This window comes from Mercenaria mercenaria, chromosome 11 (genome assembly GCF_021730395.1).
Source record: "Mercenaria mercenaria strain notata chromosome 11, MADL_Memer_1, whole genome shotgun sequence".
In the NCBI taxonomy this organism is placed as follows: Eukaryota; Metazoa; Mollusca; class Bivalvia; order Venerida; family Veneridae; genus Mercenaria; species Mercenaria mercenaria.
The window spans coordinates 26,036,344-26,052,881 of record NC_069371.1 but is presented as its reverse complement, the minus strand read 5'-3'; the positions used below and the strand labels follow the sequence as shown (position 1 = coordinate 26,052,881).

Below are 16,538 nucleotides of genomic sequence, written 5' to 3'. Positions count from 1 at the left end.
AGGGTGTCATCTGTCCAATCTATAAAAAGGGTGATAAAAATATCCCCTCAAATTACAGAGGAATTACCTTAGTAAATGTTATTGGAAAAATTTTCTCGTTGATATTAAGAAACCGTATCAATAAATGGTGCGAAAGTGAACATATATTTAATGATAGCCAATATGGCTTTCGTGATGGTCGGTCTACGGCAGATGCTATTTTCATATTACATGCTGTTATACAAAAAGTGTTATCAAAAAAGTCTAAACTGTGGTGCATCTTTATTGACTATCAAAGAGCTTTTGATACCGTTAATAGAGATGCACTGTGGACAAAACTTATACAAACAGGAATTAGTTGTAAAATGACCAATATGATAAAATGCATATATAAAAATGTACAAGCATGTGTTAAAATGTATAGTTCTATGAATATGTCTAACTTTTTTGACGTAACAATTGGATTAAAACAAGGCGAACCATTGTCACCCTTACTTTTCATATTGTTCATCAATGACATTGTTGAAAATATTGATTTTAATACCTTAACTGACAAAGATTATGATTTGTTATCCATGTATATGATTTTATTTGCCGACGATATAGTTCTGTTTACCACTGATCCTGGTAGTTTACAAGCTCAGATAGATGCTGTGCATCATTATTCTGAAAAATGGGGACTTAAAATCAATGTGAATAAAACTAAGATTTGTGTTTTTGAAAAACGAAAACAAAATGTTTATCCAGAATTTTACATAAATAATGAAAAAGTTGATATTGTTGATAATTTTGTATATCTTGGTGTTAAATTTACGTACACTGGAAATATGGCAAATGCGGTTAGAGCATTACACGATCAAGCCCTTAGGGCGTACAATAATCTGTTGTGTGTATTTGATAAATTACAACTTGATATTAAAACTAAGCTATCACTTTTTGATTCAATGATCGTTCCTATTTTAACATATGGCTGTGAAGTATGGGGTATTTATAATTACAAAGATGTTGATAATTTACATATACGCTTTTGTAAATACATTCTTGGTGTAAAATACCAAACTCCAAATTATGCTGTGTTAGGCGAACTTGGTAGATTTCCTTTGTCTGTTATTTGTAAGGAAAGGGCTATTAAATTTTGGATAAAGATGATGAAAAATAATAACACACCTGTGTATTCAATGTATAATGATTTATGTAATAATGTTACTACTGTTTGCTGGGCAAGTAGATTAAATTCAATTGTTGATCACCTTGGTTTTGCAAATGTTAGACTCAATTTTGATAGAAGTATGAACTATGACAACTTGTTTAAATTAAGGATAAGAGATCAATTTGTCCAAGACTGGAGGGACTGTATTAATTCTATGCCAAAATTAGATTATTATTGTAAATATAAGAATGATTTTTGTTTCGAAAAATATCTCGATGTTATAGCAAACGATAAATTAAGAAAACAATTAACATGTATACGATTATCTTCACACTCTTTAGAAATTGAAATAGGTAGATACAATAATGTTGACAGACAAAACAGATTATGCAAATTATGTTCACAAAATATGATAGAATCTGAATACCACTTTATCTTATGCTGCCCTCTGTATCATTGTGTCAGATTAAAGTATCTAGGTCGATGTTCCTGGCCTAGCATACAAAAATTCAATGCATTAATGTCAACACAAAATAGAACACGGTTGCTAAATATTGCAAGATTTGTGAAAGAAGCGCTATGCTTACGTAAAAATACTCTTGAAAACTGATTTTGATATGTCTACTGATCGTTAATTGTATTTGTGCGTTTATGTGCTTTTGCTTTTTGTAAATTGTCTTGTGTATATATTTGTTGTCTTTGCCATAAGTTATCACTATTGTAAATGGCCAAAGGCAAATGTTTTGCCGATTGCTAATAAACTTGAAACTTTGAAACTTTGTTATTCAGGCCCAACTTTTTCGTTTGATAATAAGAGGTTAATTTACGGCTTTGTTCTGCCTTCTTGCCATAAAGGCACACCTAGTTTCATAATTGCCAGAGGGTTTTAGCCCTAAGGCCATTTTGGAACTTGGTTTGCCATTATGGCTAGAAGGCACACTCAGCCATTATTTGACATTTTTATTATAATATACCCTCGCCTCATATTTATCTTGGTATTTTCATTTTACATATTTCCTGAAATCTTGTAGCACAGTTTGTATTGCTTTTTTTATCTACAATGCCATCATTAGTTGACCCGCGAAATGAAATGATTAAGCAACCTTTTGTCCGCCATAATGGCCTTTCTATATGACGTCAACATCAGAACGCGCGAACGTTCCACGTTTCAGTTATCCGGGGCTACTAAGATTATGACGCGAGGTATACTGAGCAGTTATAAATCCGTCAATGGTGGACGTAATGAGCGTGTTTAAGGGCTTTTTGTTATAATTTATAGTAAGATACATAGTAAGTATACATTAGTGTTGAAGTATTTAAGAAACAATTCATTAAACTGCAATTTCAAATGTTTCTCTTCAGGTCAAGTGTTGCTTGATCTAATTTGCATTTTTAAGTGTTCATTGTTATGACTTCGAATCAGTTGTAATGGAATCAAAGTTCTTGTATAATTGAGTTCAAAACTAATTTTAAATTTCAAAACTAGAAAGTTTCATACTTCTACTTTTTTAAATTTTTTGTTGACATGTGACCTCAAGGTGCTTTGTCATTACAACGTTCTGATTACAATGAGTAATATGAATTACCTTTTTAGGATTATGATCATGGTAAAATAACAAAAATGAAATGCGAGTTTCATTAAGTTCAGGAGTAATAGTTATACAAATTATACAATCCTATTGTTTCGTTTGCAAATAAATTTGTGTAAACAACAAAAGCAAAAATGTAGCTCACTTAAGAAATCAAAGAAAACATTAAACAGAGAACATTTATATAATTCACCACCAGAACGGAGTATGCCTCAGGACGTAAAATGTAAAAACCAGGACAGACTTATTTAACCATACAGACACTAAATAGAAAAATGGCGCGAAAAAAATGGCATAATGGCGGATACAAATAGTCCTCAGTTTTTTTCGCTCTGTAGAACTATTTTCCTTTTTTTTCTTTGCAAATGTTTTGCTAAAATCACATGACAGATCTATGCTTGACATGTAGGTAGCATTTTCATAATGAAATAACAACATTACAGAATTTCTCGTGAAAACTTACATCATACACCACCACTATAATTTTTGGTCTCATTTTTTAGCTGATTATGCAGTTTGTGTGTTTGACTGAAAATAGTATTCTTGCATCAAACATGACCCCCACTTTTCTTTTGATTTTTATTTAGCACTGGCAATATTCTTCAAGAAAATGTAAATTACAGACAATTAAAATGGGTCCTGATGTGTGCTGCGGTCATTGGAAATAGGTCAATTTTATATAGAATAAAGAAAAACAGCTATTTAGTGTGTTATAACCTTTGCAGGAGCGGCCATAGGTGGTTGGCACACTGTTGGCACACGAAGGAAACAATATCTACCGATGATTATGAACAATTCACGGTAGGTTATAAATCATCAAATGGTCATGGATTGTAGTACAGCTTCGTTAATTTATTGATATACCCCGGTGATATCTCGAAATATAAAGCACGCGAAATCAATGTTATACAAAGGATAAAATCACATCACAATGATGAACAGTCAATGTCGGAAACTGATGATTTTACAAAAGTGATTTAATATTCAGTAAAAACTCGCCCCCTACAAAACTCGGAACCCTCTGAAAACCGGGACGAATTTCAAAGTTCCAAGTTTTTCTCTTATAAAATCAAATTAAAAAGCACCCTGAATACCGAAAATTCTGAATGCTGAAAGACGGACAGTTTTTCATGACAACAAATTATTGTACATACATAATCCTCTGAAAACCGGACAGTAAGTGTCAAACTTTCGTGTGTTGTAATCTAAATCAGGTGAAAGGTTTTGTTCACTAACTAAAAATCACAAATATTACCTAAGAAGGTGAGAAAAAATATTTATCTGTGTGTGTGTGTAAATGTAATAGAAAGAAGTCAATTGCTCTATTGTTGTACAGGTGATTTGTTTTGTAAATTACATTTTCTTTCAGAATATGAAAACAATCTTATTATTAGTAAATATCGATATTCACATGATGTATGTGATTTATAAGAGCTATTCCGTTCATATCTGCACAATATAAGAAACATTTTCTTCATTAAAAAGAATCATTTTAAGAAACGATTTTCTGTTTTAATATATAACAGAAAGGTACAACGCAGATGTTGAAAAAGGAAAACCTAAAAAGACATTAAACATAATACGGTCAGGTGAAATGAATAAGACCATAAATAATTTATGTAAACCCTCCAGAAATTTGTGCAAAATCCTCTGACAACCGGACTTTTGACTTGGTCCGGTAATCAGAGTTTCTGCTGTAAAAGTATTTGTCACACTTTAATAATAATGTACGGAATTTTGGCATGGCATTTAGGCCTTCTGATTACCTTAAATTGTATTGAATGATTTAATTTACGTTATTTGCAGGATGAGCAAAACTGGTAAAGGAATGGCTTACATTAATGTCCATATTCTATCAATTATCAAACAAGAATTGTAGATTTCACGATTTGTCTACCTTCGTGGTTTTATCTGAAATATAGGGCTTCATTTATTCGAAGTACTGTGGATATTCTTATAGATTTATTATTGATGTCAATTGATTTTATTTGTTATGCATTATTCTTCTAAAACAGTTCCACATACTGAAGACGTCCTATAAATGTTCAAATGATCGGGACTGAATATCAGTCTGTCTGATTCTTAAAGCAATTTTAGTAAGATCTAGGAAAATAGTGTACCTGTCACTCATAGTAGACGGAAGCCGCAAGCCGCTGATATGATTGTATTGAAAGTCACGTCTCACAACGTTACAATATGTCTGCGAAATACAAAACGTCGAAACCCACAGGTCGCCCAATACAAGAATATATAAATGCTGCAGGCCCATTTTTCAAACCGTTGATGGACGGTACTGAACATTCATGCTACCACACACGCTCTCTAGCTCCGGGTTCAGTAGTAACTCAACATTTACACATCACAATTTTAAACACATCCGCAGATGTATTCATACGTCAGTGTAAGATTCACTGAAGTACATTTCCATGAAAATCGGCGTTGTCCTAAGTTTAAATAATTGCCTATCGCTGAACTAGAAAGCAGTTGTAAGAACTAAACAAACTAGAGTTTCGATTATGAAGCCTGCGTATCAAAGAAACAGTCGAAATGAAAAAAAAACATATCAAAATGGTAATTAAACTATATTTTACTAATTCATACAGTTCGATCCTCGGGCGGGGCGCATGTTCTCCGTGACTATTTGATAAACGACATTGTGTCTGAAATCATTAGTCCTCCACCTCTGATTCATGTGGGGAAGTTGGCAGTTACTTGCGGATAACAGGTTTGTACTGGTACAGAATCCAGAAACACTGGTTAGGTTAACTGCCCGCCGTTACATGACTGAAATACTGTTGAAAAACGGCGTTGAACCCAAAACAAACAAAGGAAACTAGTTTGTACCAGTGTTCAGGTGAGTGATATAGGTTCATGACTTTCTTGTTAGCAATAAATACTGCTCACGTTTATTATGACTGTGCAAAAACAAAAAAATCACCAAATCACTTTGTTTTACCGCATTGTTCATTAAATGAAAGTACGTAAATTGTGACCCTGGTGTCGTAAGAGGTCTTATCAGTATACAATTGCATGCCAAATTTATGTTCATAAAATAATTTTCCCAATGTACAATTTCATATTTCTGTATGTTTTTAGTTACATTATTATTTTTTCAAAACAATATTAGGCCGTTTCATGACAAAACCTGCATCAGTAACAAACAAAAATCAAGATATCAAAATATTAATGAAAAATATTACTTTGACTTTTAAACCTGAAACATATAAAGAAACATGAGCTATAATGCTTTTCAGTAAGTCCCCAAATGCGTTTAGAGATGTAACGTCACGAAGGTCTTGAAAGCATTTTGATGGGGTCTAGTATGCCATGGATATGCAACATATTATGTAAATCCTGACTGTTTTAAAGACGGTTCGACAACAAGTTGCTGAAAAATAAATTAGCTGTGTATTTTTGGTTTTATCACTGGCATTTTACCTATAATCATCTCGTGGTGTGTAGGTGTTTTGAAAATTAGGCTTTCACGTTAACACAAATAACAAATTGAATGTATTCGTACAATATCTTAGAATGTGCTGTGTCTTTGACAACTAGATTATAACTACTTTCTAATTCCTGAATGATTACAAGTAAAAGAAATATTTTCCAGTATTTCAAACTACTTATAATGCAATAATTATATAATGTCACTAATACAGATTTCTCATTGAATGGCACATATATTTGTATGCCAAAATAGAACAATACTTGATCATTCCTATGCTAAATTGACGTTAAGATTAAACTGACGGAAAATCTACTGAAATATTTACTAATGTTGCAAGCTTGCTACAATTTAATGGAAAGGCATGTCCTAATCTTAAGGTTTTGTTATATTAATGTCAATGAGATAAATTGTTCAATTTCAGTTTGGCACTTCACTGTATGCATGTATTAACTACATGTTTTCATAGATAAAGGTTTTCGGTGTAAAGTGCCAGATTGTCTAGAAAATTACACTTGAGAGATTGTAAGAAAGTTAAGCTTGAAGGATGTATATCCAACACTTATTCGTCGCTGTCTTCTTTGTCTGCACAGGTAAGAATTTGTCTGAATGACTTAAGTTTATATTTCTGTGGATTTATGAAATCATATCATGCAACCCTTAGATGTTAGGAAAATCAAGGGAAGTAACAGCACCGTTTTCAGCTGTATTTCCTTATTTATTACCTGAAATGCCATATTACTTTCGAATGTTATATTCATATAATTGATATCCTTTTATTCTATTATTATCTAATGGGATAACATATTATCCCCTGTAATTCTATATTTCGCTCTTCACTCTTGTAATTAAATATTTATCTGCTGTTATTCCATATTTATCTCTTGTATTTATTTCATTATTACAAAAAGAATAACATACCTTCACTTAGCGGTGGGTCAATCTCCAATGAAGACAGGCTACAGAAGACCTTTCCGCTAGCCAACGAGAGTTTTGATTTCACCATTTTGAAAGAAAAAATAGAAGTTAAAAAAAACTATATTTAACCTTGGCTTTCCAGTTTTCGATATGTGGTTATTCTTATGGCTGCGCCCACATGTTTTTTCTTTGCTTTGCAAAGAGATAAAATTATAAAGCTTATTGAAACATATAAGAGGTGGCTGTTGTTCTTATTTTTTCCATTCAAAATTGAAAAGCGGTTGCAACGGGGTACTGAAGGTAAACTACCTTGATTATAAAATAGAAAAAGTGGAAACTTCACAGGTCGCTCAGCACGACAAAAATGAAAATGTTGCAGCCTCGGTTTGATTGAGCCTGTTCATGGACGGTAGTGGAGATACATGTACCGTCCACGTCCTCTAGCCTAGGGTTAGTTTATACTAATTTGTTTTAGCTCGATTGTGATGAAAGCTTCTAGCTTTTTGGAACCACTCTCGAGTCCGCTTCCTGAAACACCAGTACTGGTATCATAAGAGAAGTCATGGTCGTGACCCCAGTTGGGCTCGAACCCACGACCCCTGGATTGAGCGGCCGACACTTTATCCACTAGATCACCGCTCCCCGGGTTGAGCAGAACTCAACATTTACACATGCTACAGAAAAAAATCAATTGACATTTAACCATCGGTTAAGTACGTGTTCCTCTGTGGTGTATTGGTCAAGATCGCGGGAATGTTTTATTGCCGCGGCAGCCCGGGTTCGATTTCCGACTCGGGCGTAATTTCTTTCTTGATTTCGCAGGTCACATTTAGGCAAAGCAACTTATATTTCGCCCTATATAAATATGATTATAAAACGTTGCCAGACTAAAGAGTAAGCTATCTTGAGATAAGCCTTACAAACGTTTTATTTTTCTCTGCAACCCGCTGGGCAGAGGGATTACGGGACCTCGCCTACGGTTCAAGACCGAGGACATTGTGTTCGAGTATGTTTAAAGTTCTAGTGTAACGGCCCACACGTACACCTATTATTTTTATGTCACATACTATACAAATGGTTTAAGTTAAATCCTGCGATTTCTCTTGCAGTGAACGCAGGGACATTGAGGTGTAGACTTTGTAATAATGCGACAACTCTTTCTGACTGTAATGAGCTGGTAACTTGTGACGACACCCTAGAAGTAGGTAGAAAACAGATTTACATCATTATAAGGAACTCCAATGAGTGATTTATAAAATATAGAGTTGTGCATATCGGCGGCTCGTTTCCCTCACATTATGTTTGAAGGAATAACTTCCCCATAAATATTGTTTTTAAATACAAATTTTCCTGACTATATTTCCTAGAATAGTATAAAGAATTTGAATGATTTAAAAAGAAACGTACTCTAAAGCGGAGATTTCTTAGAAGCCCAAATCACAAGTAGCACAGCCCAAGCTATTAGTCTAAAGTCCCGCCACAAATAAAAATTGAAGTAGAAAGATACAGCTAGGGTTGCTTTTAAATTCTAACAGCCAGTTCATTTTAATTAAACGCAAGATATTATTACGGAAGCTTGGTAGAAAAAGGGGTGTGGTGTTAGTTGAAGGATAAATATTCAGTACAAAAAGCGACGTTCCAAAAATGCAGCCTTCCTTAACCACAAACAACAGTGTAAGCATGAACGCGCACAAGATAAGCACACAAACACAATCACACACGCACACACACAAAGCAAATCAAAGTAATCAACTAGTGGAGCACCGCCGAGGGACGGCCTGTGGCAAAATCACCAGCTGGGATCTCAGTCAGGAAAGATATGGTTATCTTACCTCACTTATTGTAAAAAAAGTAGCCTTATTTAGTTTATCTTCGCTTACGATTGAATTATGTTTCAATGAATTAACTGCCTTTTGACTTTAAAATACGATCGTCAATATTCGACTTGTGTGCATTTCATCTCCTAATCCCATATGGCAGCTCTTCAATGAAACTTCAATGAATAGACTTGTGTAAATTTTTTGCTGCTCATCATCTATTGAACGTTGTCTTACGATCCTTTGAAGGTCAATTTTAATAAAGTTTAATTAAGATTGCTTATCTTAATACTATTTTCTGGGATTAAGCTGAATCTTCATAGTTGTGCATTTTGAAAGATTGCTTTTTTTTAAAATTAGTTTAATGACTTCATATTGAGTAACGGCCCTTTGTTTTTTTTATGCATAGCATCTTCATAAAATTATAGATTCTGATAATAATAATACATATAATAAAAAAAATATGCATTTTATCTTAAAAACTACAAGATATAAGATTTCAAAAAACTTTACTGGAATACATGGCATTTAGCCTAGAAATGCGTATTTTTCCCATGTTCGGCTTAGAAAGTAAATTGCTGAATTACATCATAATGGTTCCTTAAGGAATATTGTTAAACGCAATTTGTCTCACACTGTTAGGGATATTCTGCATCATAGGAACTGCCTATGACTTGCCTAGTTGTGCTCACCTAATAGTTTAACTGTTAATTGTTTTAAATGCGTTATGACCCTTTGCTTTAAGTACATAAAGCGGTTGTATCCCGATTCATAGTTTTCAAAATACCTTTCTCTGCTTATATTAACATTTATTTCTTTATTCATTCTCCTTGACACCCGCCTTGTTATGAATAAATGCATAAAAAGACAAGCGGAGAGTTCTCATTGTGTGTATTTCTCTTTTCTACACGTTAAATAGCTTGCTGAAATCACATGAAAGGTCTATTCATCTCGAAATAACTCTAATTTGGAATCTTCCATGTCCATGTAACTGCACGTCACAATTAAGGACGTCATTTTCCCAGATAATTTAACAGTGTTTTGAAGACTAAAACTATTTTTGATCAGTTGACTAAGTCTGTTTATGCCTCTTTTAGGAATGCTTCATGGACGAACAGGTTACTGACCAACTGACAGTGGTTTATGATGGAGGATGCCGGGCAAAAGACGTATGTTCTAACTGATATGTCTTGATACATTGTTCCGTTTTATTACATTTATTGAGGATGGGTGGGTGTTTTTCTTATATCATTGATTGATTGATCCGTGGATGGATAGATGGATGGATGGATGGATGGATGTATGGATAAGTGGGAATTGAATGATGTTGATCTATAATTGTTTTAATAGGTTTGCTCAATGGCGGGACGAAAAAAGAGAGAGGTTTGCGTGGGTTGTTCTCGGTAAGCACATAAAATGTTTTCAGGAACAAAACAATGTATTTCATATCTCTTCAAAAGTAAAGTCATTTTAACATTAACAATTTTCATCTTAGATACAACAAATTTATTCAAAATAACTGATAGACCATGTTTTTCAAGGAAATATTTTGCTAGAATGTCATGACAGATCAATGTATTACAGTTTGGTAGTATTTTCGTCATGAAATAACTACATAATTTACTACATGTATAGCATTTCATGTCTTATACATGCATCACCACTACAATTTGAGTCTCCTTTTGGAGCTAATATGCCAGTGCATTTTTGGCTTATGTTTTCCTGTGCCAAACATGACACACACCTTTTAATTTTGCCACAACGATCTTCTGATAGGTTAAAGACATTGAAATGATTTGTTTGTTTGTTTGTTTGTTTTGGGTTTTAACGCCGTTTTTCAACAGTATTTCAGTCATGTAACGGCGGGTAGTCAACCTAACCAGTGTTCCTGGATTCTGTACCAGTACAAACCTGTTCTCCGCAAGTAACTGCCAACTTCCCGACATTGAAATGATCTCTGAACCATGCTCTTTTACAGAGAATAGATAAGGTCATTATTAGTGTGTGTATGCCTAAAGAATTCATATCTATATTTTATACCTTAGGTATGTCCTATCTTATATTTCACAGATTAAAGCATTTTGAGTTTTATGAAATAGAAAATTCACCAATTAAGTTACCCAAATCAGCTAAAGTCACAATTTTGTTTTGTTACACCCGCTGGTGAATTTTAAGGTAATGCTTTGAAATTAGCAAACTTGCTTCACACATAAGATTGCACTTGTATTCTTTACTCAAAAGTTAAAGTGTTAAATGTATTGCAGATGTTGTGCATATGGAGACGACTGCAATTCTGGACTTTGTGGTATTCCTAACCGTAAGCATCTCAAGTGGTTCAAATATCTACTAGTGAATTGCTTCTATTATCTCCAATCAGCAAATCTGGACCGGTTGGGGATTTCATTTACCTCAAATGGCATGAGCCCGGATCCATTTGTAACCTGCAATTTGCAGATCTTTGGTCTTTCAGTTTCGTCAAACTCGTTTCATTCCGTTTTATCCAGTCTGTAGATCTCGAGTCATTCCATACCCTCAAACTCGAGTCATTCCATAACATACTATCTGCAGATTTCGTGTCATTCCATAACATCAAAACAATGTTTCTTCCGCAATCTACAATCTGCAAAAACCGGTCAAGTAGAAATGACATAAGTGTAAATTTAGGATATTGCTTCGTGTCTGTACTCTATCAGATTTCACCCGCAGCAAAAGGAGAGTTATGCATTAAAGAGAGTTCGAGGGGGAAATAAACCTTTAATGTTGAATTATCAATACATTACATGTTATTGAAAATGTGATAAAAATAGCTTTGATTTTGACAGTTTTATTAAGATAATAAATTATTAGATAAGTCGAACATAGTCTAAAAAGAAAGATTAAAGTTCTATTTTAAATGTTTACATTGTTAGCAAACATGTCTGAGCGAGTCAGTTTTCCTACGAGAGAGCAAAAGACGTTTGGTTTTATGACAACATGTACACAATCTATTGTAAATTGTTCCAGTTAATACTTCTTTGTATCACAAGTTCGATACATTCTATTAGTTATGTCTCCTTTAGGTTAAGAGTTAATGCATTTCTGCTCTTAACTTTTTTTAAACGTGAATAGCAAGTAGTGTTCCTATACAACACTCATTAATACAATTTCATACATTCTTTGCTCATTTTGTACATTTATGTTACTTTTGACTATTGAAAAATGGCAGCATCAGATATGGCAAATTCCAAATGCCAGCAAGCTATATCCCTCAAATGGCCTAGATCAGACCAAAACTACTTGTACATTGAAAAGGGGTAAGCGCTTCAAAGATAGCTTCCTTCTTAGCAAACAATGGTATACCAGATTAATATCGACACACAAATATCTGTCTATGATATTAGTTCGACATTCAACCTTGACCAGACATCAACATCTAATTACTATATGTCGAAATCGACAACTTTGCAAAACTAATATCGGGCCGATATTTTAAATCATATCGGTGTAATATCAACCTAGTATATAATTCTTGTTGCTATACTGTTGTGTTTGCCTTGAAATAAAATGATTGGTGTCGCTGGCAAGGCTACTCGAAGTGCAAGCTGTAAGTCTGGACCTAGAGTCGTAACATGAAAAACTAACGTGGGTGGATAGTTACGAATAGGACACCTTGAAGATTTTGAACGTATAAGCTGACAAATTTAACCAGCTCATATATTTATTATCTCTTGTATAGATTTATATAATTCAATAATACCAATATTCATTGATCTGAAAGAAAACAGGTTAAGACCGGATTCGGTCAAGTACCAGATTGCGTCACTCTGATCAGATTGGGTCAAATCACTATCTTCTATAATATGAAGTAAATAAACGTCAGGATATGTACAAATCGAGCACCGTATATAATAAAAATACCTACAGAACAATTCTAGTCCGTTTTATAACCATAAAGAACTTGACCAGATCGGGCCAAGTTTAACCCCCTGCACTGGGTCTATAGGGTTTCTATAAAAATACTGGGTTAGTGATCAGTACAAATACGCTAAATAGATAGAATAATCAAAAATGGGTCAGCACCTCCGTATGGGAGTTCATTTTCTAAGGCAACTGCCCAGTACAATGTCCAGAACACCACTGACAACACACTGTCAGAAAATGTAAACAACGGTCCGCAGAATAGCGTTTGCCGCACGTGAAGGCAACTATGACGTCACGTCTGGAAAAACAAATGTGCTGAGAAACCGCGCGTATATTTGGGAGCTTGATTTCTATGATAAATATGCTAAATGGAAAGGTAACAGCGATTGAAATTAGTAAAGCATTTTCCATACTTACTAATATAACCGACGATCTAAGTTGACAGCGAGAAATAAGCGTAAAAATAGTGGTATAACTGGAGTCAATCTGCGTCGCCAGAAGCACATAAAAGGTACAGTAAGAAAGCGTATAAAAACGAGCAGTTTGCTTCGAGCTCGGTAGGCTGTTCATAGCACTACCACTTTACTTGGTTAAATCGCACCATGACACCAGTGCGCTACTGGAAAGTCAATATATAAGTGTTTTCGTTTCAGATAACATCAAATCTACACAGTGTTACTCCTGTGACAATAGATCACCTTCGTTGTCTTCAATAAGCCGCCCGGACCGGTGTGTGACTTTAACGACCTGCCAGGCAGACCAAGTATTTCTTATCAATTTATCACTTATTGTGGCGACTGCCTCCTTTATTTAACAGAACTGGTTTGTGCCACGGTTGAATTGCCCTCTTAAATTCTATATCAAGGAATATGAGCCAGAGACACTTTATTTCTTAGTCACTAAAATTTCACCTAAAATTAGACACAGCAATCTGTTAAGTTTTAACTTTTAAATTCTACTTATTCATACACGGCATTTATCTGATAAATATTTTTTTAAAACCCGTTTATATGTTTTAAACAAATTATGCGAAAATAATAATAAAATATTCGTTCTTCGTTTGTAGGTGTGCTTCACTCAGGAAGGGCCCATGGGTTCGTTCTACTATGGATGTCTAAGTAGATTGGTAAATTTATCGTGCTTACTCAAGTATGATATATGTATTATTGAAACATTATATCAATAGAGTTTGGTTTTCCCTTTTTCTGTCTTTGTTTTAATTACATTAATCATTGTTTTCATTCATAAGCAGGTCAATTCTACAATAATTATGGTAATTAGGAATTCAAACATTTAGACAACATACATTTTAAATGAATACGTTAGCCTTTTATACATGTTTGGTTTGTTTAAGCGGTGTAGAGTATTAATGCAACAAGTCTTCCAAGAGATGGATTTATGCAACAATCAACCTGAAACATGTGTTGGTATCAAACGTTCCCAATATGTCTGTAATTCATGCTGTGCAATGGGCGGATGTAACTTTGGGAGTTGCCATCAGCAAAATGGTAACACTTCTATTTTTCATGTGCTTTCAATCACGTATACAGTTTCTTTTGTTACGTAAACCTTTATTTCAGTTTACTTAATCGTTACTTCCGCTACACATAACGCTTCTTCAGTCGCTTATACTATTCCTTCCGTCAGGCAACGGGATAAGTAGAGCTGACATAAGGAAATACCCTTATATTACGGACAAATTATAAAGTAGCTTTCTTTTTCACTGATGGCTAGTCTTACAGTAAATGTCGCATAAAGCATGGAAATCCTAAGAGCATTAAGCAATTCCCGTTTACCGCAGCTTCAGAATTTTTGATATTTAAAAATAACACCAAATATCCGACATTCATTTTCAGTCCTCTGTCATAGAATGTCTTTTCAAGAATTACTTCTCAACATTAGACTGACACTATAATCAATTGTAATGGAGGGCTGTGTTAAAACGAACTTTAAAAATGAATTAAAGAGTTTTGGGGTTGTGTGTATAAAATGCGAAAATATCTGTATCTGCGCTAATTTGGAGATGATTTAAGGGACTGTACCTACGATTATCGTATATTTTATGATTTTTTCATGATAATGTTTAAAAATCAAGTTATTTTATATTTTGTCATTAGTTTTCAAAGTGTCCGCAAATTGGTTGTCATTTTCTTATGTAAACCATATGTGTTTCTTTACAGTGATTCTTCTCAATATGAAACGTCCTTACTGTTTCAAACACAAAAGAAATGGAATAAATAGAGGATATTTGTCTGTTTTGAGTGAATATGGAAGATATCTCACTGACAAGTGAGAAAATTTGAAATATTTTCATGAGCGCGTAGCGCGAGTGAAAATGTGAAAATCTTCTCACTTTGAGGTGAGATATTCTATATTCGCGAAAACCAAACAAATTTTCTTTTTATTTTATGCTTAATTTCGTTGAGATATGCATTTTGCAACAATTTCTAATCTCAGCGCGGGAAACAGACGCGCTAAAACGAACATGACGTCAGACGTGTTGTGACATTAGAAAGACGCACACAACATAAAGTTATTTTTATTTTAATTCTTGCTGCATAACGTTATGAAATTATCATTAAGTAAAATAATTTGAATCGAGAACTATTTTATAAAGAACAAAGTGCGACTACAATTTTCATCCTATTTTAAGCAAATAATTTAAAATTTATACACAATGTACAAGTAGATCGGCAAAGCTATATCATTTACAGTGAGTGATATGGATTATATCTCACTGATAAAACACAGTATTTCATCAGTTAGCACAAAAAAATCCAAATATTAGCCAACTAGACTGACATCTTTCCAACTTATGTTTCAATAAAGTTAACACTGATCTTCATATTTCTTATTGCTGTTTTCAGAAAGGCTTTATAAGCTTTGGAAGGCGGGTTTGTTTGACGTTCACACACTCGATGGCACTGAACAAATATCAGGCTACAGAAAACGAAGGGCATGCTTGTAATTCCTTAATTAAAGAATATGCTAAAATCGCCGTGTTGTTGTATATTCTAGACCAAGTCGAAAGGCAAGTGGATACCTTTCAACATTTTTACATTACAAAGTTATATGAATTACAAGTTTTCAAATTTATAAATTTTTGCAAAGCATTGCGAAAGATATTTCAAAAGATTCATTCCATGTCGTATATTAGACTGGATCCTTGGCTGCACGTATTTTTCTTTATAAAAACTGCCAATTTTAATCCCTAAAATAGCACATTTTTATCTAATGGCTTAACTAGACAGCCTAGTGAACGTTGGTAAAAGTAACCCTAGATTACCCCTGCAAACAGTTAAATATTATAGAGATTTTGTTTTTTCCAGAAGAGTATGTACTGAGTATGAAACTGATCATATTGAGTTTCATGATTCAACATCTTTAAAAGACTAGTAGTAAATGTATCTTGGATAACGTGTACAATTATTTGAAAATAGCCTATAATCTGGGTCTTTTCTATAACTAATCCCTATAACAAAACAGTTAAAATGTATTTTATGTTGAGAATGGAAGGGAAAGGAAGCGTTTGTTTCGTGGTGAAGAAATATCGCAGTTAAATCGTTTACATTTGAGCAAATTTTGGGAAGATGACCACATAGATATTTTTTGTATAAATTGTGCAAAACAATTTTGAACTACTGACAAATTCCTACAAAGCCGTCGCAGGAAAGACAGCGTTTGTTTCATGGAGAGAAAAAATGCAGTTAAATTTTGGAAGATGACAACATTAACATTTA

At 33.8% G+C, this 16,538-nt stretch overlaps 1 protein-coding gene across 1 annotated transcript; it reads left to right on the top strand.

Annotated features, from left to right (window-relative positions):
• Nucleotides 1-6,595: 6,595 nt before the first annotated feature.
• LOC123532162 (uncharacterized) lies at nucleotides 6,596-15,797 on the top strand. Its single transcript, XM_045313525.2, has 9 exons — nucleotides 6,596-6,756; nucleotides 8,191-8,282; nucleotides 9,996-10,067; nucleotides 10,249-10,301; nucleotides 11,163-11,215; nucleotides 13,452-13,561; nucleotides 13,865-13,924; nucleotides 14,153-14,306; nucleotides 15,666-15,797. The coding sequence occupies exons 1-9, from the start codon at nucleotides 6,711-6,713 to the stop codon at nucleotides 15,764-15,766; spliced, it is 741 nt and encodes a 246-aa protein (XP_045169460.2). The 5' UTR covers nucleotides 6,596-6,710; the 3' UTR covers nucleotides 15,767-15,797.
• The last annotated feature ends 741 nt before the right edge of the window (nucleotides 15,798-16,538 follow it).

Coding starts and splice junctions, on each gene's coding strand:
- LOC123532162 (XM_045313525.2), top strand. CDS start 6,711: ATGTATATCCAACACTTATTCGTCGCTGTCTTCTTTGTCTGCACAG. Junction 8,283..9,995: donor CTTGTGACGACACCCTAGAA/GTAGGTAGAAAA, acceptor TGCCTCTTTTAG/GAATGCTTCATGGACGAACA. Junction 10,068..10,248: donor GAGGATGCCGGGCAAAAGAC/GTATGTTCTAAC, acceptor TTGTTTTAATAG/GTTTGCTCAATGGCGGGACG.